This window comes from Pocillopora damicornis, chromosome 11, assembly GCF_964200805.1.
Source record: "Pocillopora damicornis chromosome 11, jaPocDami1.2, whole genome shotgun sequence".
NCBI lineage: Eukaryota > Metazoa > Cnidaria > Anthozoa > Scleractinia > Pocilloporidae > Pocillopora > Pocillopora damicornis.
Genome location: NC_142680.1, coordinates 16,230,249 through 16,257,969, shown reverse-complemented (window position 1 = coordinate 16,257,969; position 27,721 = coordinate 16,230,249). Strand labels below are relative to the sequence as shown.

Below are 27,721 nucleotides of genomic sequence, written 5' to 3'. Positions count from 1 at the left end.
CTTAAAATAAATTTGTAAACAAGCAGTTTCATCTTCCTCAGAATGTGCTGTCACGAGACAGTTTTTACATAACATCTTCCTTCTTCCGCAAAAGCTGAAAAGAAAAAAGGCTTCTTCAAAGATGTCTTGTACCAGCGAAACGGTAATTCTATCGACAGAGTCGAATCTAAGCTTGCTGTTTGCGAATTGTTCGATGTGTAGCGAATCAGCACTCGTTTCACATTTGGTGGGTCAGTTGATGAAGATATACAATGTCGCTCGCAGTGTGCCCATTTCTAGAGTGGCTTTTGGAGGAACATCATCTTTAACCTCTAAGTTACTTAGCCTAGCAAATCAGTCGCTGCTGAAGGGTTGCGGATTACATCTTCAAGGCAGAATAACCACAGAAAGTCTTGACTCAAAACCCTGTTGCCTTGAAGTCACCGCTGAAAAAATTTTGTCCTTCGGAAGAACGCAATTACAGCAAATATTTGGCGAAAATAACTCAACTAGCTCAAGTGAATGTGAGGTTTTAAGGATTTGCAAGTCAGCCTTGAGTTTACCGCTAAGCAACTGTTTCTCTGACACAAGTACTGGATGCACTTCAATTGGTGTCTGTGAAAACGGAGACAGCATTTCTCGTGCATTATGGCATGCTGCAGAGGAAAGATGGAAGGATGCAACAGATATGCTTTCCAATTATACACCGGATAAAATTCTTCATACTGTGGTAGAGGTACAACAGTTTAAATCTGTTTTACATGGATGCAAATTTTTTTAAAAGGCAACCCCAAGACCTTCTCTTTGTGGCCTCTTTTGAGATGAAGAGGGCACGATTGAAGGCGTCAAGCTTTCCGCACAAGCCCCATACTTCATTATGCATACAGTTCTTGGGTAATGAAAACAATGGCAAAAACAATAGATTACCTTTGGGACTATGGCTTTGTTTTGGAATAGTTTGGGGTTTTACAGAAATCTTTCAGTGCACATGGCATTTATGCAAATCAGAGGAGATTAAAAAAAAAAAAGAAAAGAATTGTAAACTAACATGCAAAGAAAAGGAAATCATCCATGGGTGAGAGGGGTATAAAGCAGGGCTAAAATCAACCCTTAAGAAACACTCTGTTGGTCCCCTGAAACAAAATGAAAGCCACAAAATCTCATTTTCCAATTGCAAACCTCAGAATTACCCAAAGGAAAGCCACCATGAAAGAAAAGAGTAGACTGAAATTTAAAAAAAAGCGAGGTTGTGTACATTCGTGCATCATGCTGACCAAAGTGTTAAACCACTCAGATTTAGTTCCTTACACTTAAATTCTCATTTTTTTTGAGTGACCAAGACAGAACTTCTCCTTACAATATTAATACAATGCAAGCAGAAAAGTGATGAGAATAAAGAAAAGATCAATGAGAGGATCACTAGTCTATTTAATACCAAATTCTCCAGACTAACTTCATAAGAACTGTATGGCAGACAGTAAGGAGAATTGCTAAATAACGAGATCTTGAGAGTGAAAGGGTTAAAAAATAAGATTATCAGACCCAGAAAGAACATTAAGAAACAAAGTTATATACCAAAACCTTTACTTTGTATTGTCATAGAACCAAATTGTAATGTTTTTGTCTTGCAGCTGGCACAAGACAGAGTGAATGAATTAATCACCAACAACTGTTTAGTTTCTCAACTTTCTGAAGCTGGAGATTTTCTGATGTCAACTACCCAATGTCTTAAAACTGAGGCTGAAGTGTTTTCACAGCTGTTGAATGAAACACAAGAGCATGCTCTTGCTGGCATGACAGAGTTATGGAATGTAATGAATGAATATGGCCATTTGGCTTGTGATGGAATGGAGCTGTTCTCACAGTACATTTGGAATACACTGCCTGAGTTTTATGAACCAGCTTTGCTGGATGTAAACTTGTTCAACATGGATGATGAAGATTTTTTCTTTGTGGCAGAGGAACCAATGCCAAGACGTAGAAGATCGATGTTGTATATTGGTTCACGATGATCAATATGGATAACATCTAATACTGAGTTGTGCGGTGGGATGACTATGGCACAGGAAGTTTGCCTCATAATCTTGTACCAGTAATCATAGTGTGCCAAAACTTGGATCACTGTATACTTGATTAGCCTTGTGGCAACTGGATTAAATCTCTAGCATTCCTGTTGAAGCATTTGTTCAAAGTCATTGTTTTTTTGCCATATTAAGGAAATCTGAAATCTGGAGATGTATATTAATATATAGACCTATGTTCATAGAAAAGCATATTGCCGAGATGGTTGATTATTGCACTTTACGACTTCTGTTCTAAAGAAGCATATGTGTATATTTGAATTTTGTACTGTAAACATCTGAGATGCATGATGTGTATACTTGTTTCTGATGGTTATGCCAGATGCCTACCTGTACTGCTGTAAGGTTTGGTGAATCTCTAATATCTTTAATAGGATTGATAGTTGTAAGTAGTGTTAGATATGGTGTATTGAAAAGAATATTAGACACAGTTGACAACTCTAGATTCAAATTGGATTCAGAATTTATAATTGGGCAAGGGAAATTGAGCAGGTTTCACTTAAGGTCTGGATTTTAAAGGGTGTCTTTGCCTGAAAATCTTGTTGGGTATATCTTAGTTTAATATGAGCAGTGGGATTGTATTAATGCATTTAATTTGAGCTTAACACAGCAGTAGTGAGAGTGATCGTAACTAGCCTAGATTGTAACTAGCCTAAACTAATGATTGTCTATTGTAAGGAAAGTTTGATGCAAGCACAGTAATGATAAAGAGTAAACAATAATGGTAAGAGTGAAAGAGGGATGCACCCTTGTAATAAAAGTTACAAGCTGAAAGAATGTGCTAGTCAGTCTCAAGTCTGTAGTTGAGCTAAGTGACCCATGCAATGAAGCCCATCCCAGTTTACACAGCATGAAGCAAATAGGAGCATAATGACAACCCCGTAGAGGAAATGCAAGTCCATTGCAAGGTTACCCCCAAGCACTTCATCACAGGTTTCCCTGGCAATGCAGCAACACCCATCTTTACTCCTGGATGGAGAGGGGTACTGTGAGAATAAAATGTTTTGCCGAAGAAACAACACAATAATCCAATCAGGTTTAGCCCACAGAACAGGCATGATTTCGGGGAGGGAATGCAGTGTTTTCTTAGTGAAAATTATGTCCACCATCTTTGATTTTAATGACAGTGGAAGGCTGGGGAGCGAAAGAAATTATTTGTATCAAATGGGTGAGTGACAGGAAAAAATTAAGAAAGGGGTGGGAGTGGTGGAGTGAATATTACTAATATGGTTATTAGTTTTGCCTTTCCCAACCCCCTTCCTCCACCCTCAACCGGACCCAAACCTCTTGATCTGCATTAACCATTAGACCACCATGTCCTCTTCTACTCTCTGTTAACCCTTTACACCCTAACATCAGTATGTATATTCTCCATACTGTTCTCCATACATTCCTAAAGTGCTGACAAGGAGAATTTGTTTAACAGTTAAAAGCTTCTTCAGTTGTTCTATTATTCTCGTGTCCTTGATCTTAAAGGGACAAATTATGTGCCTGTCACTCTTAGGGGTTGAAGAGCTAAAAACAGCCAGATGTTATTTCACGTGATTTGGTTGTGCAAATTATGTAACACGATGCAAAGTGGGAAAGAACCATTGTTCGCTGTTCCACGCAGACGATTTGATTTTCGCGCGGAGGATCAGGTGAATTTTGTGGTAACACAACCAAAATCCTCCTTTTTATGAAACTTCTTTTTTCTGTATTTAACATAGATCATCAATTTGCGCTGAAATAATCGTTTGTCATGCCTAAAAAACGAGACAATTTTGCTATAATTTCTTTAGTTAGACAATGGCTCATGTCAAATGCACATGCCATATTAATTTCCATATCAAGAAATATAAGGTCGTAAAATATTTATAGCTGGAGAATACTTTAAAGACACTTTTTGGTCTCAGAAAGGCATCTACGAGAACTTGAAAAATACTGTTGCGTGCACGAAAGATATAGTTATGGTCAGGCTGTAACAAGCGTTTGAGGTAACCGATATAAATAGCAACAGCTAGCTGAGAACCCTTCCGTCGATGCCTGAGTTTGTATTTTTGCAAGGTATCATAAAACCCAACGGTTGTAAAAGGTCTTTGTATGGCCACAACTAAGATTATTTACATTCGCTATTAGCGATTGCATCTGTGGCTGCTTCGTTTATACAGTCTAACTGGTGATTTGGGGTCTCACTCTCATGCCATGTAAATAATAACAAGAAAAAAAAAGAACAAAATCAAACGTATGTATGGCCAAAAACCCTATATTTCAAACACCACTTATGATGGCCAGAAATACTTGCCTTACACGGTCAACGACGCACTTCCAAGAAGCAAAACGAGACGTAGTAAAGTCAGTATCCAAATCGAAGTTTTTGCTACAACTTATAAGTTGTAAGTTACAATTGCAAGTAAGGAAATTGACTAACAAGAAAACAAAAATAGTAAAGAACAGCAAAACGCGACACTTAAAACGAACGAGAGCAGAGGCAACGGAAAATTGAACACGATATAAAACGACGAAAAGAGATCGGCAGAGACAGTTTAAATAATTTTAAAAGCGGTAGATCTGAAGAAACAAAATCCACGGTGAAGGACGTTACCAGTGAGCGAAGGAAATATGCAGGAAAAGGTAACATAATATTGATAAAAGTACTAGTAATGCGCATAGAATGAGACAAAAGGAAAGGTACGAATTTATCATACGATGCTATACGCCAAACGAACTAATTTTTGGCGACAACACTACTTGAGAAACCATGATACAAAATTTATATCCTGTAACTGACAGGTTTGGTTCAATCTGAAACAAAAATACACTACAATATGTAATCAACTGTTTGCCCTCATCGGAAAGTTGTCACATAAATCTAGTTTTACCGTCCCATATTCAACTCTCAGTTTAGAATACACTGGCAAGACCATTTCATGCTGGGAGAAAAATTATCACTATTCTGTGTTTCTATATGGTAATCTAATTAAAAATTCGGAGGATTCGGGTCACGATTTCTGATATGTAGCGTTCCTTTGCAGCAAATCCGTCTCCAGATCAGTTATCCACTGAATCCTCTCTAGACAGGGATTCATCGATCAGATCACTGATCTGAATGATCTGAAAACGGATCATTGAATCCATGGTCTGTTACGTTCCATTAACCTAAGGACCCGAAGTTAGTTACTCTGCACAATGGTGTTTGCTCAGAGCATCACAAGTACATCATGTATGAGTTCTATTTCTGGTACTAAGCTTGAAGTGAGTTCGATCTCGTTGTGGTGAAACATGAGATCGTAAATTAGAAAATCAGAAAATCAGAAAATTTCTCTTCTCTCTTACACTTTAGTTGTCTTAAATGCTTTTTGTAGGGCATGGCTTTTCCTTCAATTCCTTGTTGCTGATCAGAAGGAAAAATAGAATTTCGTCATCTTTGGAACTGCTTGCTTCTAGTATCGCGGAATCATCAAGAAATTCTTCTATTAATAAAAAAAAAAAATTCCGTTCACACTGAGGCCATTGAATTTCGATTTGCAAATTTTGCGTTTCCATTCCGCTGAAACATATGCAAAAAATTTACGCCTGCTGTCATTGTAACTGAGACTATGCGCCTTAACACCCTTCTCTTGCTAAACTGTTATCCCAGTGATCTCGGATCAATCATCCTGATCCATATCCACCCCAAAGGAACGCGCACGAGACTCAGAAGTATGCAAAGACTGTGGATAGGACATGCGCTATCACAAACATTTTGCGTCTGCATTGTATTGCGTTTTAGAGTATCACTTAAACAAACACAACAAACACTCTTCTCCAACGGTTAGAGCATTCCATAACGTAATTCCAATGTTTCATCAAGTGTCGTGTAAGGAATCCCACAATTTGACCATAAAGTTGTTACTCTTTCCCATGCCCCTCCCTAACTTGACCGTTTTCACCATCTGGGATATAATCATAATGTAAATAACATTATTTCTGGAAATTAATTTTAGTGTTCCTCACTTCTAGCATGTAATTTTCGCTTCCTCTCTGAAAAGATAAGTTTTTTGGTGGTTAAACCTGTAATGAGTTTCAGTGGACCACTTGAACAACCCAAATATAAACCTTCTTTGATAGCACATAGTATCCACACAATCTGATACAACATCCACTCCAAATCTAACACTTATCACGCATTTATATAGTACATGTGATTAAAAAATACATATTTCTTCCCATTAAATATATGAAGGATATTACACGGTAACAAGAAGAAATGAATTTTGTGTTCTCGTGGCAAGAACAATGTTATAACAACAAGTGGACGCAGCGATCGAACGAGTGCGATATTGTTCTTACCACTCGAACATATAATTCATATCTTCTCGCTACCGTGTGGTAACCTCTATATTTATCACTGGATCGATAATTTAGCAGTTGTCAGCTTTATTGGACGCACTAAAATCAGATTTAGTATCTGGTCTAAAAAGGATGAACCAATCAGAGCAATACTTACTTATATTGCTAGTAAATACAGTACTTGCATGCTACGAGTTATTTTTGACTTGTGACATTGGGCGCCGAACTGCCGTGGAAGAGGTCAAGGGTTTCGAGCCCCAGACCAGACCAACACTCAGGGTCTTAAAATAACTAGGGAAATGTGCTGCCTTTGCTACGACCTCTGAAAATGATCAGACGTCAGTAGTCTACTCAGAAAAGGACGATAAACCTTGGGCCCCGTCTCCTGCATCTTTTCTGTACTGGTTAGCAGGGGACGATAAAGAACCCACCCAATTCTCACAAAGAGTGGGGAACGTAGCTCTCGTGTTGTGGTCTGGCCCTCTTTCCACAAATTCCTAAATTAGGGGTACTTGTAAAATTGTTAACTGCTCAAGGCAGTCTGACCAAAGTTCCCGCAAAGCGTTTTGAAGCGCATTAGAGCAAATTTATTTGGTCAATGTGCTATATAAATGCACCATTATTATTATTATTACTTCTTCCAGTGATACGAGCTCATCTTGTATCTGTGTCCACTTGATTGTTTTGTTTTCCTTAAAGTTCCGACTAAAGCTGAATTTATTATTTTTTATGCTGCAAGTGACAATGGCATCTGCCAGCAGAAAAGGCTTGCTATATGGCGAGTTCCGGTGATGAAATTCTCACACCCGCCGTTTTAAAGGAAGCTTTAGAGACTAAAGGAAGCTTTAGAGACGATGAGTGAGACTAAATTACTTCCAAAGCTCGAATCTCTTACGATGATTAGCTTTTCACCAGTTTTTGTTGTCGCGTGTTTTATTCCTGATTCTCATCACTTTGTTTCATTAAATAATCAGCAGACGCTTGGAACAGGTGAAGACTTGACACTTCTGGTTCAAATTTCCCATCCACCGGGCATGAACAACGGTCAAATGCCCTTGGGGTGCCGGGGATGGTGGGAATTGTAGCTTCGAACTGATCGACGTATAAAAAGTTTTTCAACAGACTTCAATTTAGGGCGCTTTCCGTTTAACTAAAATTCAGTTCCGCTTTGTGATTCCATGACCTTAAGCAGTTTGATTACAAAGACTTTTTTCAGAATATTGGTAGAATATCGTAAATGAGGTTATTGCTCGTCGTGGTCGTAAGTAATAGTCAACTGCTTAATCATTTGTCTCACGATGTAGTTACTTGAGATGTGGATACCGCGACGTTTCGACTGCTTACTGCTAGTCTTCATCAGGCGATGGGGTCGACTGCTCACGCGTCTCCTTTGTATCACGACAATCTAATGCAATTGGCGGATGTCGATCCCCATTGTTCCGGGGAGTTCTGGTTTTCCGAAAGGGCTGACTCTAAGTTGTTCTCTCGACGGTTTGCTATCGTACCGGTCTCCCGTTGTGTTTCTTGATCGTTGGTATCCACGCTTCAGGAATTCGATTCCATTATCCCTGTTGATGTTATCAGGGTGAAATGTTATGTAAATAGCTTCTTTGACTCTTTTGGTGTACCAGTGTGAGTCTTAATCAATAAACTTTACTTCACTCCAGTGCGGGTGGTGGCCGGTCTTGTTGGCGTGCTTAGAAACGGCAAAGGTCTGGGTACGGGCTAAACGTATATCCCTCTCGTGTTCTTTCATTCTCTGTTGCATAGGTCTTTTCATTTCACCAATGTAGATTTTGCTGCATTTACGGGCAATCCAGTAAACCACGTTGTCCTTTCTAATTGGATTGACAGTGTCCTTTGGTCGTACTAAATGCGATCTAAGTGTCGTGTCGGACTTGAATACTGTGCGGATGCCTTGTAGTTGTATGCAACGGCGAAGAGGCTCTGATCCACCTTTTACATGGGGAAAAACCGCTGTGGACTTGAACTGCGTCACAGACTCACTGCCTGGGGGGGGGGGGGAGTTTCTTGGTTTCGTAACCTTCTGTACAAAGGAGGAGGGACAACCGTTTGAAACAAGAACTGATGGCAAATGTTTCTTTTCCTCAGAGATAACTGATGGTTTTGTCATAAGACGCTTCGCTCGGTCATACAACGCTTAACAACACTGCGCTTTACTGACTGAGGGTGGTGTGAATCATACGCTGATCAGTGTGAGTTGGTTCTCTGTTGAAACTGGTGAACTGGCGTCTGTCTGGTTCCCTCGTAACGGAGAGGTCGAGAAAGGCGATCTTGTTTCCATGGTGAATCGGATGGTAGGCTGCTGACTGTTGAGATGGTGTAAGAAACAGTCGACATAACTGCGATCGAGGATGGTGAAGGTATCATCAACGTAGCGCTTCCAGATCTTGGGGTTTCTGTGTTGTGGATTCTATTTCTTGTTCTTCAAATACCTCCATGTAGAGTTTAGCAATAACCGTGGAAACCAGGGCTTCCCACGGCTGTACCCTCCATGCAGCTGTTCGTAGATCGAACCGCTATACTGGAAGTATGTGGATGTCAATACGAAGTTCAAGAGGTCCGCAATCTGAGCAGGTGTTAATGTCGTGTGGCTTGCAAGGGTTGGTTCACTCTCTTCGTCGTGTGACTTCTCCAGTACCCTCGATGGGGACGTTGGTGAACAGTGACTCTATGTCAAATGATACCACGATCTCGTGGTCTTGAATCCTTTTAACTCATGCACTTCTCTTCCACCATCAGCAGCGAGACGATTCGGGACCACTGTAATGCTATAATGCGTAATGGAAATATGTTTTTAAATGCGCTCGCTCACGATGCAAAACTTGTCCTTTCATTCATAACGTAGAGAAAATATCGGGACCCAAAAGATCCATTAAGATCATTGATCACTTTACGTGTACCTCCGCCAATGTTATTTACTGCATAACTTGCACTTATTGCAATAAGCTATACATCGGCGAAACAGGAAGACGACTGGGTGACCGATTCCGAGAACACCTTCGCGATGTGGAAAGAAATGACAAGGACGCATCCAAACCAGTCGCTAGACACTTTAATCTTCCTTATCATTCTAAACAGCATATGGCAGTTTGCGGCCTTTCCTTACATCTAGGCAGTTCGGAAAGCCGTAAAACACTAGAACAAAAATTTATATTCCAAATCGGCACCCTTAATCCCCACGGAATCAACGAGCGCTTTTCATTCAACTAATTTATTCCTGTTTTCTCGTCACCACATTCCCACCAATGACGTAGCTCCACTTCCTACATATAAATCCACACACAACCCACAATTCCTCTAATCGCTCTGACGAAGGGCTAACGCTCGAAACGTCAGCTTTTTTAACTTTTACGGAGGCTAATTTACCTTTTTAACCCAGTTGTTAACACTAAATTACCTGCTATGTTTTGTTTCCCCCGGCTATCAGGGAAATTTTCATCTGAGTGTCATAAATGCAAAGCAATGGAATCAGATGGAGCAAATGAAACATTTTCTCCTTAACCCTTTTACACCCTTAGCCGGATCAGTCTGCATTTTCTCCATATTGTCCTGTATACCTTTCCTGCGGCACTTTCTTGGAGAATTTATCTAACAATCAAGAGCTTCTCTGGTGGGTGACCATCAGTGGTCATGTAAGGAGAAATAAGATGCCACTCAGTCTTAATGATTTAAAGTCATAAACTACCACCAATCTGTCATACTTGAGATGTTGAATTTTGAATTTTTAGCTCCGTTCCTTATTGCTTATACTTTGTAGTTGTTGGTCGGTTAAAAATCAGACTCGGTTCAAATGATTCAGTAATCGAAAATCATCGAACCAACACACAGATCGCTTTGACGAAGGACTAACGCTTGTAACGTCAGCTTTGAAACTCTTTAAGGTGGCCAATCAACTCAGTTGATAGGACTAAATTACTCTGTTATACTCTCCCACCGACGGAGCGCCACAGTTCTTTAGAAACTTACCCTCTTTATTCACAGAGAGTACAAACTGGTAACCTGGGTTCGCACGAATTATCAACTCGGGCAACAATTGAACGCGGGCACGCACGAAGAAGCCCCGCCCCACAAATCTGCGCCTCACCCTCACCCCCCTTCCCCCACAGATAAATCTTCCCCCCCCTTCCTGACCCTAAGAGTGTTTAGCACCTAATTTCTCCTTATAACATCACCCCTGAATTACTCATTAAGGTCGAGAGGATAAAGGAAATGATCGACTGAAAAAGCTCTTGATCATTAAACAAATTCTCCTTGTTAACATCAAAGGAAATGTATAGAAGATATTATGGAGAATATGCATACTGATGTTAGGGTGAAAGGGTAAAAGACCCCCTCCTCTTGTTGAGCAACTCTGATTGGCTGAATTTGCATGGCTTGCGATACAAAAAAAGTCCATTTTCATGACCAATATTAACTAAAGGTAAGATATCACTGGCAAGATGTCTTGAAATGCGAGCGATTATCTGCTGTTCTTAATTTCTAGCACATGCCCGGTAAGATAGGAAACGGACGCTTAAACAAGTGTGTCATCACCGGATGAAATCTCCGTTAGTCATTGTTACGCAATGCTGACTGATCATGTGGCAATCTATTGCTCACTTTCCTGCAGACGGAAACTTGCCGTGCTTGAAGCCTAACAGTCCGTGAGAGGGAAATAGCTTCCCTAAATTCAGCACATTACCAGCTATCTACCGGGGCCCAGCCGAAGGCTGGCACCGGTCATAAAATGCAGACGGTTTCTGTCGTTTTTTTTTTTCAAGCGCTCCTCTATCACACGTGACTCTAGCTTCACGCGCGCCTTAGAAACGCAAAACCTCTTGCCTGTTCTCTTGGCTAAGTTGAAAAACAAAAACCTAAGATGTATTTCAAGAACGTATCTTCTAAATTAGGAAATCGAAATTATCTTTTTCGACCGGCCTTTTTTCGATTCTAAGGTCTTGAATAGGTCACCGGTGAAAGAATGAACTCTTTGTTCTAGGTGAATTAAACGCTTATATTAAACAATTGAAATATGTCAGATAAACAATTTCCTGAAGACAAACAGTGCAAGCGTTTACGTCCAAATACCACGTGACGAGTTTTAAGCAGTGTGCGTGCATGTCGTGACTCACGCTCACAGAAATCCAAATGCTTACTTTTTACAACGTGACTAGAGGGCGAGCAAAATTTCTTGCCTGTTCTCTGGGCTAAATTAAAAACAAAACAAAACAAAAGAACTCAGTTATATTTCGAGAAAGTATCTTTTGAACTAGCAAATTGCAATTATCTTTTTCTACCGGCCTTTTTTCTTCAGGTCTTGAATACTGATCACATCACTGGGGAAAGAAAGATCTCTTTGTTTCAGATGAAATCAAACGCTCATATCAAACAATTGAAATATGTCAAAGATAAACAAATTCCGGAAGACAAACAGTGCTAGCGTTTACGTCCAAATACTACGTGACGAATCTATTTAGCAATGTGCGTGCATGTCGTGACTCACGCGCCCAAAAATTTACAACGTGACTAGGGGGCGAGCCCTTTCAACGCCCACTTCAAAACTGGACACACTTCAAGATGGCTTTCATTCCATTATCTCTAACCACCAACAGGTTAACAATTCTAGGGTCTTATATGACAACCAATGCGTATGACAGCAATCGGAAAAAACACTTCAATAGTTGTAAATTTTATGGTTTAATTTCAGCGTATCTCAGACTCAACAGTGATGTGTAGTATTTTCGCCTTTCTATGAGGTGTAAATAAAGATTAACTCTGTGAACTTCTACCCTTCAAATACAGGCCTGCTTCAAAGCTACCTCTTAATTTTGACACCCTGTTGAGCTTTAGCTGGAATCTTATTACCACAGACTGATTGATATTCCAGGTCACATGAGCAAGGAAACATATTTCGTACCTGGAAATTATCTTTCTTTACCAACACAGGATAAAACCACCTTGGTAATTTATTTCCTGTTGCAAATCACATGAAGATTCCCTCCTCGCTCAACAGACCAAAATCCAAGGGTTGATTTAAAAATAGGTTAAACCACCCGTTCTGATGACAGAAAAAAGAAATGAGGAAAAAATAGAATTATTCATTTCCGGACTCATCCGATCAAGAATTCTCCAGAATTATGCACTGACTTCCAAGATTTGCCTTCCTAGTCAGGGTAACCATCCTAAACTGCTCTTTGCTTGGTCTGAACAAAGCTTCGCTCTTTTCCTGCGGTTTCATAAGTTTACAGCTTCTATACTTTTTTTTTTTACTGATCTCTATACCCCTTAGTGTTTCACATGCCTTGCGTAATAGCCACAATTTTTCCAACCCTACAATTAATCCCTTATGAGTGACTTGCTTTTTATCTCTCCTTTCAGTATCACCTTGAAATCCAATGTAAAGGATGACGAGAATTGTAGAAAAAAAAACCATTTTGAGACACACCTGATTGTTAAGAAATTTCTTCGGCAATTATCACAGGAAATGTAAAGAGTCCTGCGTGGAGAATATAAATACTGATGTTAAGGTGTAACGGATTAAAACATGTATGTTTAGTCGGAGGATGCCTCTCAAAAGCTAGAACAAGAAAGCAGACTCCTTTTTCGTTGCTTCGATGTATATTTCAAACACCGCCGGTTGGAAACAAAACGCTGTAAAGAACTTTTTTCCTCGCAAGGCAATTAAAAAGCTAGCCACATTCCCCCGGAAAATTTCAAACTCTAGGCTGGGCCGAAACATCCGTTATTTTTAAATAAGTACGTTTTGTGCACGCAGGAAAGGGCTTATGTCGCTAGTAAAATTAGTTTCCAGGAGGCCACAAGCAGCTAATTTTTTTAACAAAGCCGCCCTCGAGCCAAAGATCAGGTAGGATCTGTGTGAGACGCTATTCCTAAAATACTATAACATGCCAAAAAAAGACTTGCAAAGGAAAAAAATCAGCGGTAGGGTCCATAGCACAGTCACCCTACTTGCACATGTCGTTCATCAAATTTATGTAAACTGTCGCGCGCCTAAGAAAACTCTCCTGGAAACCTGAGGGTGGTGAATGGCAGAAAAAAGGGAAAAAGGAAACTCCTCTCCTAGGTAAGAATCGGTCGAGCCAAATTACCATCCCACGCGCACGAAGGTAGTTTTGTTGGCCCAAACTGTTCAACAGACCTAGGTCTAGCAAAGTAAATGGGCGCATCACCTACATAGCTTCTAACACAAACCTTTACTTCTCAAACTAGTATATGAATACGTGTGATCACTTTTTTCAGTTTAGATAGACTACAAGCATTCCCTCATTTTGGGTGAGATCCTTCGGCAGTTAAAAAAAATCTGCCAAAAAGAGAAAGCATTATTACGCTGCGCCTCACAACTAAAGTTCAGCGCGGAAGGATTTCGCGTCTTTGGAAAGCGTTCTGCATTAAGGATTTCGCCGAAAAAGAAGGACTTTGCCTGGTCTACATTTTAGATTTAAGAAGGAATCTCAAATTGTTTGCACGTTATCACTCATCTTTTGCCTCCAACGCACACGTGTTGGAAGTATTTGCAATACCGACCCGGAAAGGACGAAAAAAAAAAAACCACATACTGTTTTGTACACCCACGCAATATCCGGGTTCGCCTCGAGTCCTGTGATCATAAAGGCCGTCACGTAAACTCAATAGACAGTGTGACATATGGATCACCTTTTTTTTTTCAGACATTCCTCCCTTTTCATGTTATAAATAGTACTGCGCTTGCTCAACATTCGTTTTTTTGTTTGTTTGTTTGTTTTTTTTTTTTTGCCTAAATAAGCCATGAATATGTTTAAGGGAAAAAAATACGAACACCTGTTCTGTATCGTTTATTGTTCCATTTTTCGGTTGAACTGGTCATCAGATCTTTGAGAAATCCGATTCTTTTTATACTTTGCAATTTTCGCTTGTAAACAAAGCTGACAAAGTCCACTGGAAATCAAAGGTCACTAGGAAATAGTGAATCAAAGTCCGCAAGTACACTAGCGATGTTGTTAATTTTTTAAGACGGCGTAAACGAGATTAGATTCGTTTTAGTTCACTGAAGAATTTTCGACATGCCTAGAAAACAGCAATAGTTATTTGCTCGTGTGATCACAACCCGAAGCAGAAAAGTTATGAAAACCGATCTCGGGCAGTGTAAGCGTACTTAAAATACTCGCGAACCTGCGCGAGATACACACACGGAAGCCCACGGGTGGAGCGAGAATCCTGCGTGTGTAATTTTAGAATCCCCGTGGCGCTCTTCATCAAAAGAATTCGAGACACACGTTCGACTCTTCAGTAGTAGAGGAAGAAGTTTCATTACTTCCTCATAAAGAGTGTGTCGGAAACCTTGGAGCAAGTCCCCTTAACTTTTAAACCCAAATATTTGTTTGAATATTATCCATAATGGTCTCTAAACATTTCCCCTTGGTAGAGTTGGAAATTTTGTCTATGAGAGCTTGTGGAGTTTGTATTTCTCAAAGGTAAAAATTTGTTGGGCAAAATTACATCCTAGTCACCCTTTACTACCTTAACATCAGTATGCATATTTCCGTGCGGTTCTCAATGTGTGATGCAGGCAAGAAGAGTTTGTTTAACACATGAGAGCTCTTTGGTTGGTTATCATTTCCTTTATTCTCCTGGTCTTAAGGTGTGATTCAGTGGTGATATTTCAGGGAGAAGTTAGATGCTCTTCACTCTTGGGGTTCGGGGGTTAATGCTTTTCTTTCCCTTCCTCACACAAACAATATAAACAAAAATTGCAATATAAAAGTTAATCCCTTTATTTACAATTTGCAATAAAACTCTCTATTTTACATTATTACCAATATGGTAGAGTCAGACATAATTTACAAAACCCAAAACTTGATACTGTGGTCTTTTTACATCTTTTTTCTGATTTTTTCTTCAATTTTTGTTTCATTTTAAGAATATTTAAGTAACAGTAACAAAAAAAAAAAAACAAAAGGTACGAATGAAGAAGAAACCAAGCTTGAATGCTTGTGACTTACTGAACTTGGGACATTTTCAATGCACAAGCACAAGTCTAAGCTTATGAACATAGAAGAAAATAAGTATCAACAAGCTAAGAGAGTATTAGATTTGGCAAAGTCTTATAGTACACAAGGTCCAGGTGTTTCAAGACTTGGGTCCACTGCGTACATCTGTGTCCAAGAACATCTCCGAGGAAGCACCCCAGACATGTAAGGGTAGTCAGAACCTTCAAGAAGGACTCGTAATCTCATTGCAACTTTGCGACTGTGAACAGAGCCTCCAAGAAGCACACATTGTACTCCATAAGGTCTCCACGTGAAGTTGTTCCCTGTAAAGCGATGTTTGACTGTTGCAAGTGAAGATGGAATCTGAAATCCTGGTCTGTCTGTTACCAGAAGAAAGGCATCTGCCTCAGCAACTTTCCTCTCTAATACTTTCAATGGCTCCTCATAAGTTTGGCACAAGCAGGCTTGAGTGTCTTCATACATCAGCAAAGGCACACTGACATTTGCACATTCTACACAGAAAACAGGTGACAATTCGAAATCAGAAAATAATCATCAGAATTTTTAAGAAATATGGCCTTTTGTGTAACCAGAAGTATTTAGAATTGCTGCCGGAAGCCTAAAATACACAGTGATTTCACTGAACTTTGCATATACTTCCGGTAATTCTTGATACGTGGCAGAGAAATACATAAACATCACCCCTCGATCATCAGATCGATCAAAACACAAAGAAAGCGAACAAAATACAACTGTAAAAACATAGCTTTCGTGACGAAGTAATTGCAACATTTGAAAAGACACTTGTACACTTCCAACGGTTTAGCAATATTCAATTTTATTTTGACAGTTCTCACAAACAATCAGACGTGTCAGAAATGTCAGCCGTTTCACAGATGTCGGAACAAGCAACCTCCAACACCCGTTTCAGGTTTGGAAACAATTCACCAAATCGGAAAGCCGAACCCGCCCCAGAAAAGCTTCCGTGAAACCCGCAAGCATAGATAGAAATAAACTCTCTTTCCTTTGGAGCTGATAGTATCTATTTGAATTGCAAATAGTCACGAGGTCCTTAAACCTTCCACGTTTTTGTGAAAACCCACTGAGGCAAAACGAGTGAAGAACGTTATTTTTGGACATTATATGTAATTTAAAGAGGAAAATTTCGCAACCACTCGGTTTGATTTAATTTTGTCTCACAAAACACTTTTCGTCTTCACATAATCAAGGCTTTCTTAGATTATACTCCTAAGAGTTGGTTCTATATGCAAACCATATTTCGATTACCATAAAATTTGTTTACCTTCCGAGTTTGGATCTTGGCCAGTTTCGAACAAATAAATTACGCTGGGATTTTTCCCTTCCAAAGTGAAAGAGGCGAGGTAAAAAAAAAAGGAAACTTGGAATCGTTAGCATTTCTACTCACCAAATAAAGTTATTTGATGTCCTTCGTTGCAAAGTTGTTTCAACATGTACTGCGCTTGGTTTAGGCCATGACTGCTAGACATAAAATCCGCGAACAATACGATTTTCATACCGTTCGGAGCTTTGGTACTCTGCAAATCCCAAACCTGGAATGAAGACGAAAACCTGATAAGGAAGATGGCTCAATACAAAGATCTACTCACAATAAACACTGAACTGCATCAATTGAAACATTACATCAGAAAAACACATCAATCACGAGTTTTGAACGTGCAGAATGTGATTTCTCAGCTGCCATGAACAAAGTCGACCTCGTCTAAGAAAAGCGCTGATTCAAGAGAACTTGCAAAAGAAATTTTTCTGTTGCCCATTTCCAATTTCATTTGGTTTTGTGACTCTTGATTTTCATACCACCTCGCTGTAAAGTGTTAATAATTTAGTATTTGTCCAAATTTCGGTCACGTCCGCAGGTCGAAAAAAATTTCCTTGCCTGGAGAAGAAAGCGAAGTCTTTTCTCGAAGCGCAGGAAAATTGTGACTGCGATCTCAACTCTGAAAAAGTCTCCCTGATATTTTTATAGCAGTTGCAGAAGAAGCCTCAGGTCGATTTAAACGTTTACAGTGATAGCTGTGGACCTCCACTCAACAACAGCCTCACGAACGTCCGCAGCAGAATGAAGAGAGAACTTCGAGCGCGCGAGGCCACATCCGACAAATCATTCGATGTAATCGAAAACCACTTTAATTTCGAGAATAGGATCCTCAGCAGGTAAAAGAAAAGGCTCAATCAACAGATATGTCCATCACCTGATGAAACACGTCTGGCCTGTTGCCAATATATTCTGCAAGACCCCAGAAAGCCTGTACTGAAAATTACAAACCGAGAATTTTGGTCACGTACCCGCGTCCGATTGGATAATTCAAACTAGGAAATAAAATTTCGAAGCAAAGTAAAAACTCCACGGACTTCCAAACACAAAAAAAAACTGCAAACGCATCACTTTCGATATTAATCACGCTAACACAGCAGTTTCCGAACGGAGTTGGCGAATTTTAAAATCGCTACTTTAAATTATCAACTAATCAGACTCCTTTTCCAAATTAAAAGAGTTTCGCTCTTAAATGCTACAGGTTTTGCAATGCCTTCGAAGGTGATCGCTATGTTGCCAGTTAATGCGGTTCTTAAATACTGAACAACAGCGAAGAACAGAAATTGACGTTATAAATACGTGCCCAATACGTCCCTTCGCTTGAAAAGAAAATTCGAACGAAGAGCCAGGGTGTTTAAACTAAAATCAATTTCAACATCGATCACTTACCAAGCTAGAGCTAGGGGCTTTTGAATTTCCTTTGCACATCTTGGTCGAATTCAGCTTTTCCCAATTCAATCTCTCACAACGACCGTGTTTCCACACCGTGCGACATAAAAGCACAGATTGGCTTATCTGTACAAGGGTTTATAGCCTTTGACAATCTCTATGACGTCACACACTCATCATGCAAATTCGCACTAAGCACGTTCTTAATTTAAATCTCGCCTTCTGATTGGCTTCCAGAACAATTAATCATTCACTGCACTGACATCATGAATCAAAACCCAGATGACGGCTAAAAAAGGCATATCCAAGTTAATGACTTCTATAATCACCTTCGAAGAATAGTCTCGAATATTCATGAGAATTCTAACAAAGAACTCACTTTGAAACAGGGCGCTTTGTTATTCTGCAAGTTTTAAACAAAAGACTTGTGATTTTTCAGAAAAAACAACATACAAAGCGAGGAAAATGATTAAATGTTTTCCCTTGCAGCTGATAGGCTGAATCTGACACAAGGCTAAGTAGTCTGTCACAAAGATTAGTTTCATGATCAAAACCCTTTAGAAGTATTTCAGTTGAAAATAAATTTAAAAACACCAAGGTGTAATCCAAAGAGAAAAAAAAAATCCTTGACTTCTAAAAGATCTTTTTGTGTCAATGATTTTTCCCTACAACGATTACTATCTGCAGTATAAAAGGAGTTTTTATTTACATGCAGGGAGTCATGTGCAAACGGATTTTAAACAAACTACGTGCCCGCTTGTAACCGCGAACGTGACGCTCCGGACGGTGACTTACTCATGGTTGATTCTGCCGGATCAAAATTGCTTTCATCACGCTCGCAACATCTCCGAGCAACGCGCCTGATTTTATCAATCGAAGACTTGATCGATTGAGGGTTGGCCGCTCTTGCTGATTTCATCGAAGACTTGATCGGAAAAAATATAATAAACTGCGTGACCGATATCACAGTTCACCCACCTACCTTGTTTTTTCCTACGATATTGCCCCTGACAAGCTTTCTCCCTGCTCTCAAGTTTTTCATGGCCCTACTAATTCGGATTTAAACTCATTGGTAACGGAAATTGACAGAATCGAGCTAAGCCAGCTAAAGAAGAAGTCAAAACAGATTGAACTTTCTCAGACAATTTTGGAGCTCTGCCATTGAATGCATTAAAATTAGCTATGTGCGGTTGTTCAGCCAGGATGTTTGGGTTTACCGATCATCGAATAACTTCTTTCTCTCTTCCTTGATTCAAGGAGTGATTTGTAAACATGCTTTGTCCACCGTCATAAATTTTAAAAACTCATAAACAAAAGAGATTTAAAACTTGGCATAGAGCCCGCTCTTTTGCTTTGTTTTAGGTCACTTTTGGTTTAATCAAAGAACTTGTGTTCGATCATGTGATCTTTGTTCAGACACACCCCCAATACACCCATGGGAGGCGTGAAACCGAAACAACAGCTTGTTTCCAGTCCAAAGTTTGCTGTTTGAATATTTTGTGCTTCTCATTGTAATGCATTTTTTCACTCCATTTTCGGCAAGGACACAAAAGCAATATTGAATGTTGATGAGGGTAAGTTCGGGCGAAATCAGTAACTTCACCAAGACCAATACAATAATGTTGGAATTTTCATTCTTGTCTTTTTCTCTCGGCTAATTTTTGCCTTGACTTATTGGTGCTCAATGAAGAATGTTTTGAATAAGCACCCCGAGTCCTTTCAATAAGTGAGATTTTAAACATTACCTGTGAGATTTAATCCTTTGTTTTCCTTGAAACCTCTTCAAGCCAAAAGATCAGTCACAAAACAAAACAGTGAGATGGATTTTATCCGATAGAAATGTTTTGCCTCATTCAAAAACAACGAGGATTTAGGCTTTGAAACCAATTTCTAACGGCAGGTAATGGAGAGGAAAAGGGGTTTTTCCCTTCCACGGTCTATCGATTCACTCTCAAGGGCGCCTTGCCTGAACTAATGGCTAAAAATATCATTTGATTTGTTGACAAGTTCCAGACATATATTTGTTCCTTGTTTTCCCGGGAGAAATTACGATACGATCAATTTTTTCTGATGGTTTACGAATGTACCTCTTGACAGGACGAGCCACTAGTTACAGTGGGTTGTTCTTGTCATATGAATAAAGGGGGTAAGTTTCTAGAGAAACTGTGGTGCTGCGTCGATGGGAGAGTGTAACGGGGTAACGTGTTTAGTATCACAGCTGAGTTGATAACGTAATTGGCCACGGCAAAGAGTCTCAAAGCTAACGTAAGCCCAGAAAAATTAATTAACGCTCGAAACGCCAGCTTTGAAACTCGTTACAATGGCCTATTTACGTTATCAACTCAGTTGATAATATTAAATTACCCTGTTATTGTTATATATCGTTTTTGTTTGTCTTATAATGGAGTATGTTAAGCCGACTTATTTGGTAACGAAAAGACATAGATATCTTTTTTTTATCAGTTCTGACCTGAAATAGAGCGCTTAAGGTCACCAGCTTTCATTATGTTAAGCTGAGGTTTTACACCCAAGAGAGGAATCTAAAAGTTGCGCTTGAGCTCAAATTTAAAGAAAGAGAAAGGGAACGAATATTGACCGTTTTTAAATCAACTATTATCAAATTTCGGAGAGGACGTGAACAACAGTCCCTCAAGTTGTGTACAGCTGCTTGACCGGAATAAAGCTGACATATTTATCAGCTGGTGCGACAACTTTTTCGGCCCGAAAATTCAAAACAACACGAAATATTTTGAGAAAAACTCACAGGCTATTCAACCTATAAAAACTTCCACCTGTTTATGTTTTTCTCGTCTTTCTTCTCGAACATACCATTGAGCAAAAACAAACTCTAATGTGCATTGGATACAGACACGAAATAAATTTTTTTTTAAAGGAATGAACTTGAAGATTTTTAAGTGCTCCTCTATCGAAAATATTTTTTTAGGTTTTGTTATTGAAATAAAAAATGACATTGATTTGATTTATTATAGCTAAAGTACCAGACACGAAATGGAAAAAAGTTCGTCAGCGCCAGAGGATTTAATTTAATTTTCTGTGCTGCTTTCTTAAACTATAAACTATTTTGTGACTGTTTTGTCAACAGAAACTAAAAACAAATCGTTTAAGTTAAAAATTATCTAAATCTGGGTATACACCCGCGTCACCTGAAGACCTTCTTTCTCGAATCTCCTCGAGGGCTTCGATTCTTTTGTCATCAGACTGTAAAAAATATTTGTTTCAATCCAAGAAGATGCTCTTTTAAGATTAGAATAGCGCTCAGATGGGAGAGCAAATCAGCATGTGCCTTGACTGGAAATGCTCACGCAGGCGCAGACATTTTGCAGCGGCGATCGGTAAGTGATCCGATTCCAGTCCAAAAGGCCAAGTAGCTGCATGCAAGTTAAGAAATCCGCTAAACGCGAGAAGAAAATTATTGTAGCTTTGTTTTATGGAAACCAAAGAGTTTCTGAGAATGTGATGATCCACTTGAAAAACTAAACTAGTGTTCTGGTAAGCGATTCTGGCGAAACACAGATGTCTTTTATTGAAAAAAAATAAGCTCTAATCTGCATGGAGCCTTGTAAAGCTTTCTAATGAGTCACGTCTACATTCTCTCATTTTCGTGCACAGAAACACGCCAACATTTAAAATCAAAGATTGAAAACTTACCGAGAATTGTCAGGTGTAAAGCATTTTCCCGCTGCTTTCAGGTTTAACATGATAAAATTATTTATTTTATTTAATCTATTTTTTTCAAAATATTGAAAGCAGTCTGCCGTGATGATTTGTTTTTCGTGCATATAAACACGATACTCTCAATAGGGTACTCGTATTCGTCTCTTATTTAATTTTTTTTCGTTTTCACGAATAAAAGAAATAAGCTAGACTGAAATAAAAACTAAAAAAATAAAATTGAAACAAAAATCAGAAGTTCTTATGATATCGCACGAGTACTTTGATCTCTAGCTGAATGACAGATTGCCCTGAGGAACTTGCGTGTTTCAATGCCAAAAAAGACAATAACATTGATTAGCACTCTCAGCGAGTGTTTTGACGTCAAATTGAACAATGAGCACATTGATCTTTATTGAGTCCAAGAGACTGAAAAACGAAAGAACTCATGACTATCACTAGCAATGATCATTTGGGGATGTGATCGACTAATTTTGCTTAAAAAGCTAATGAACCCAAAGTTATCAGTAAACAGTAAACTTATTCACGAATAAAATTTATGATAGTTTACTATTTTTCCCAAGAAATTAAAACAAACAGTCTTTTTAGAGGAATATTAGCCAACAACACAGGCACGACGGGTAAACTGTCCTGTTACGAGCATGACGGGAACTCAGACTTCATAGGGTTCAAACCGGGTTACTGATAGTCAGATACGTTCACCATGATATATTTCATTTTAGGCGTTGGTCACAAAGTGACCTCGAAAACCTAAATGTATTGTAATTTTTCCATAGTCTCTCCAATGAAACATAGTCAAGTGATTTAAAAACATTTCTCATATTCTTCCAAAATCCCAAGGGGGTTATTTCGCCAATAAACCGATGGAAAGTGCGGTCTTATTGCTGTTATAAAATAAACTTTAAAGGAAAGTCTTGATGGACTCGCTGAAGTGCATCTTAAATTTACTCTTCATCAACAATATTTAATACTGTTCTAGTGGATTTACTCTTCAGCAACAATATTTAATACTTGTGTATATATTCTTAACCGTCAATATTTAATACTGTTCAAGTGCGTTCCGGTATCATCAAAATAATACGTTGCAAGCAAACACATCGAGATTTCTATAGGTCAAAGTGAATGACATTGCCTTTTGCTACATGTGCCTTACAATCACGGCTCTGTGTGCGGCAGAAAAACCGACGAAAAAACAGATAACAAGTTTGCGTTAGACCCATTCTCTTATCCAGATCCCACCGTGTAGCTGTGACTCACAACCGCTTGGCCGTGGAAAGTCTGGGTGCGAGATTACATTATAGCTTGTCAAAAAGCAGCGATGAAAATCTTCGTTTCCGGCACTATGTCCAACGAAGTTGTTATTTCAAAGCACACCGAGGTCATCGAAAGGATTAAATGTCAGGACAAATAGCTAGAAGCCTAGCAGAGTGTTTTAGGGCAAAATGCAATCCATAGTTTGAAAATAAAATGGAAAATGATTAAAAAAATCCTTAGGTAAAAGTTGTTATCTTGATCTAACACCGAATTCTTGTAACTAATTTTGAAGGAAATGTGTAGTAGCTAGAGAGGAGAATTAACAATAAGATCTTGGGGATGGAAGGCTTAAAGTTCACCGCGGAAAGTAAAACCCATCCCAAAACAACAATATCCAGAAATAATAATTATAAAAGATAAAACGAGCAAAAATAATTCACAGCCCATGGATATCAAAGCTATGAATTATGAGTCAAATTTAATCATGGACGCAAGATAATCCCGAGGCAAATGACTTCTGCAATTTCGCTGTAGAAGTTTAATTTCAAAGCATGGAAATATTTGAGAAAGACTGCTAGACTTTTATTCGGGAAACTGAGCTGTATTTATCGAAAATATTGATTACGGATGAAACTGGGATTAGAACAATAAACTGTACGTGATCCTGTCCAAGTACAGCCGCTTTTGCTAATAGCTCAGCTGAAGCCCAGCTGAATGAGTTGTGACAAATTTGACAACAAGAAGTTCTAACTGAGATCGCTTTGTAAACTTCCCTTTGCATTATTTTACGATATTATGGACTCGCATTCGACAAATATCTATATCACAAGCAAGAATATGGGCTTGTTTGATCGGAAACGAGAGACATGACAGTGCAAAGGAAAATAAATGAAAATTGTTAAATACCGAAAATTTTACTCAGAACTCGCCATCTTAGGGTGAGAAAGTCTTAAAGAAAAATCTTACATAGGACATATTTACAGATAAAAATACAAACTTACAGTCTTTTTAGCTGCAGAAATCTTGTTCATCCTCACCCGTTGAGTGCAGATGTCACTTTGGTCAAACACAAAAGATGAAATTTCGTTTGGCTGGTGTTCATGTCCTTGATACCACGTGACATGAGTAGTTTTGACATCCCTCACGAAAGACGAATTGCTCTTCAATGAAGCAATTCGCTAAATTGTGACGCCTGACAATGTTTTTTATCATCAGTTCTATGACACTCGCTTGTTCTAAAACTGACAAAGACGGACTGAATAACTGTATATCTGTTTCAAATATTTTTCCTGGACAATCTGCCACTAAAATTATGCGACTCTTCCTATTCCTGACGTCAATGGTAACAATAACATCAGCACCTGCAAGTCAAAACATTTCCACGATAATTCCGATCTTTGTAGATGCACGGATTAGATTCTGATAAAAAAAAAAGTATAACTTGAAACTATGGTAACGTCGAAGGCAAGTGACGAACATGCAGATTTCAGTTGTGATCAGTGTTTTGATTTGAGCCGTTTCTGTTGTGACAAGATTCTAACATTTGCATTTCATTACAATATTTTTCCATAACTCAAGGATCTGCAGGGCGATTAGGTTGTAAACGTAAAAGAAAATCAGTTGTAAATTCTTCCCGTAAGAGTTTGCAGGAAACGCACTTTTCCGAAACAATTTCGTGTCGAAATAACGGCCATGGACCGCGACAATGCAACAAAGCCTATGGAGATAATTTCAAAATCTTTTCGGATTTTACGATCACCTGCCCTTTTGACACCACTATCGGGTGTCAGAGCTGTATCTATGATCATTTTACACGCAATTGTTTTTCCACTGCAATATGACTCAAACTTCATTCCACTAAAAAAAATTGCAACATCAAAAATATTGCCATAAAATGTTAACGGCGAAACTACATTATAGTACTTTTCGGTTGATAACAAGTTCGCTAACTGTTTGATTCAGGGCTTGAACCAAAGCAAATGAAAAAAAAAAAACAAAAAACAAAAAACAACCAATATCTCTACTTCAATGACGTCAACTTGTGTTGTTTTTGTCTCGGAGAATTTTGCCATAACCATCCAGGACGACTCAGTGAAACGAACTGTAACATACTGCTCGCTCGCTTTTCTTGTCCATGCAACCTACCCGTGCAACCCGCAACCCTGAAGTGAACATATTTTGGAAAACAAATCTCTAGCCCTCTTTCTCCACTTTCACCACTGTTATCTTCCACAAGTGTATACAATCTTTAAACGCTGTTACTTTCTGGGGATTTTTTTCTGGCCTCACTGGATGTTAAATTAGCTTTATTTCGTTATATGGCGAGGGTGCCATGACACTAATGAAAACTTAAATCAATGTTAGTGTCACAACAACAGCACACCTACCCGTCCCCTCCCCTAATCCAGCAACAGGCAACTGATAACGCGCTAGGGAGGGCTAGGGGTGCAGTTGCTCAGATAGTGACATTTATCCTAAAACTTTTTAAGGTTTTAACGTCCTCTCTTCTACGTCTTTTGTAACTTGTCTTCTTAAAGAACTCACTATTTGCATATTGAGTGTTTCTTCGGTTACCAATATCTAACTGAGGAAAAATATAAAAAGAGTAATTATATTTATCACAGTTCTCAAGCGGTGTTAAAAACATCTTGGACTCTTAAAACCAATGTTCTTCCTGCTAAACCCTTAACACCCTAAGATCAGTATCCATTTTCTCCAAACTGTTCTCTTCATATTTTCTGAGGTGGTGGAAATGAGAATTTGTTTATCTATCGGAAGCTTTTGAAGCTGGTGATCATTTCCTTTATTCTCATGACCCTAATAAGTGATTCAGGGGTGATATTGTAAGGAGAAATTAGAGGCTGCTTATTCTTTGGAGTCAAAGGGTTACTGAAAGCTGTAATATCGGTGGTTTCATGTGCTTTCTCTACTCGCACTATTCAAACCCTCTCCAAGGTCGCCGCAGGATTAGTGCAACTTAAATGAGAAATTAATGAAAAATTAAGATCGTTTTAACTCAATGGACATGTTATGTTTTGATTGTGAACGAATAAGCTGCTGGTCTTGTGGGTGAATCTTAAATCTCTTAAGCCTGTGTGTCTTAAAACATAATTTACTTCTAATAAGTCTCATGCTGCGCCGCCAATAACACTCCTAAAATTGATAACAAGCTGCAGGATTTCCACTGTACCCGTACATTAACATGAACAGATAACGATTTGAAGATGATGCAAGCAAAAAGTGACAAGAAAAAAAGGCACGATTATCTAAGCAACGTAACATAACCAGAAACTCTTATTTTTATTATTGCCGAGTAAGGTGAAGTTTGTTATTTGTTACACTAGAACTACATATACCGAAAACTACATATCTTGAAAGAATTTTTTCCAGAAAGGTCCGTCTGTTTTCGCCTTTCCCCATTTCTGAGTGGTAAATGGTTTTGCAAAATTTCCAGTATTAATTTGTATTATTTCATACTGCTACGTATAAACCACCATCTCCGTGAAGTGTTTTGTAAGTAACTTCTTTCAGTATCACTAAAACGCATGAAAACACAAGGACTTATCCGCAGGGAGGTATTACCTCTAGTATCAGGATACCACAAATATCCTCTCATTAACCAAGTAATTTAAATGTTAAATGTATATCATCTAGAAAAAAAAAACAAAACCAGATCTTAGGAGTTGACGGGTCACATAAAAAGTTAAAGTTCTCGAGTCTCGGAGAAGCAAAGGCAAAACCAAAGTATTTATAGGCAACAATTAGCTAAGAGAACTCAACCAAAACACGAGCTGACTGCCTGATGCGCCTGATTTGCATCTGATTTGTTAACCCTTTCACTCCCAAGATCTAATTAGAAATTCTCCTTACTATCTGCCATACAGTTCTTACGATGTTAGTTCTGAGAAAATGGTATTGGATCAACTGATAATCCCATGATTGATATTCTTCTCTATTCTCATCACCTGCCTGCTTGATATTGTATTGATATTGTAAGGAGAAATTCTGTCTTGGTCACTTGTGGGAGTGAAAGGGTTAAAAGGACGGCGCTTGAGTTTTCTGGACGAATTACAGAGGTTTGTAAAGCATAACTACTGCAGTCCCAGATGATCACACTTTCCATTCAAAACTCCATTGAAAATTGCAGAAGTTACGCAACGCGACGTCTTATGAACGCAACACCATGTCTGTTAGCAACGAATTCATTTTCCCGAAATCTCATTTCTTTCCATTTATCTATTGTAAAGCTACCAAATATCATCATGTATGCAAAATACCCAAAAGAATTCAGTGAAAACGGTTTAAAATCGTCATTGAAATTAGTTAACTGTTATGTTCCCTTGTTATAACAATTAAATCGTGATTCATCTGGTGCGGCCCAGTCTCTCAGCCATTTTGTATGTCGTGCAGGACATGGTGATTCATTTCATTGATTGTACAGTACGTCCCCGAATATCATATCTGTTAACGCCGCTCGAAATGTCATGCCGGCGCCTGTAAAAGCGCTTTTATTTCTTCCAGGACGCTGGACACAAGAGATGAATCAGTGCTTTTACCGTCAACAGACACGGAGTGATCCTGAAAAGGAACGAAACCATCTTTATCAGCTATTAATTTCTCGTTACGCTAACTTAACGAGAACCTTGGTCACCTCTTTTCTTCTTTTTCCA

The 27,721-nt window shown here is 38.9% G+C and overlaps 3 protein-coding genes and 1 pseudogene across 7 annotated transcripts in view; 1 reads left to right on the top strand and 3 right to left on the bottom strand.

Moving 5' to 3' along the window:
• Positions 1-14: 14 nt before the first annotated feature.
• Positions 15-2,834, top strand: LOC113665566 (uncharacterized). Its single transcript, XM_027181280.2, has 2 exons — positions 15-715; positions 1,611-2,834. Exons 1-2 carry the CDS (start codon positions 122-124, stop codon positions 1,989-1,991), a joined length of 975 nt encoding a protein of 324 aa, XP_027037081.2. The 5' UTR covers positions 15-121; the 3' UTR covers positions 1,992-2,834.
• Positions 2,835-7,716: 4,882 nt separating this feature from the next.
• Positions 7,717-8,505, bottom strand: LOC149037805 (uncharacterized; annotated as a pseudogene).
• Positions 8,506-15,121: 6,616 nt separating this feature from the next.
• Positions 15,122-24,475, bottom strand: LOC113665561 (uncharacterized). 4 transcript variants are annotated; one of them, XM_027181274.2, is made up of 3 exons: positions 24,053-24,475; positions 16,788-16,932; positions 15,122-15,873 (listed from the first exon to the last, which is right to left on the bottom strand). In XM_027181274.2, the coding sequence occupies exons 1-3, from the start codon at positions 24,080-24,082 to the stop codon at positions 15,476-15,478; spliced, it is 573 nt and encodes a 190-aa protein (XP_027037075.2). In that variant the 5' UTR covers positions 24,083-24,475; the 3' UTR covers positions 15,122-15,475. The 4 variants fall into 4 exon arrangements, with proteins under 4 accessions (XP_027037075.2, XP_027037073.2, XP_027037074.1 ...); XM_027181272.2 differs by lacking the exon at positions 24,053-24,475 and adding an exon at positions 19,087-19,505; XM_027181273.2 differs by lacking the exon at positions 24,053-24,475 and adding an exon at positions 18,105-18,173.
• Positions 24,476-26,332: 1,857 nt separating this feature from the next.
• The window catches only part of LOC113665562 (AP-3 complex subunit delta-1-like), a 29,468-nt gene continuing 28,079 nt past the window's right edge, over positions 26,333-27,721 (bottom strand). For both annotated transcript variants that reach the window (XM_089187374.1, XM_089187373.1), the window contains exon 46: positions 26,333-27,629. In XM_089187374.1, coding sequence (XP_089043500.1) covers positions 27,534-27,629 — 96 coding nt within the window. In that variant the 3' untranslated portion in view covers positions 26,333-27,533. The remainder of the gene's footprint in view (positions 27,630-27,721) is intronic.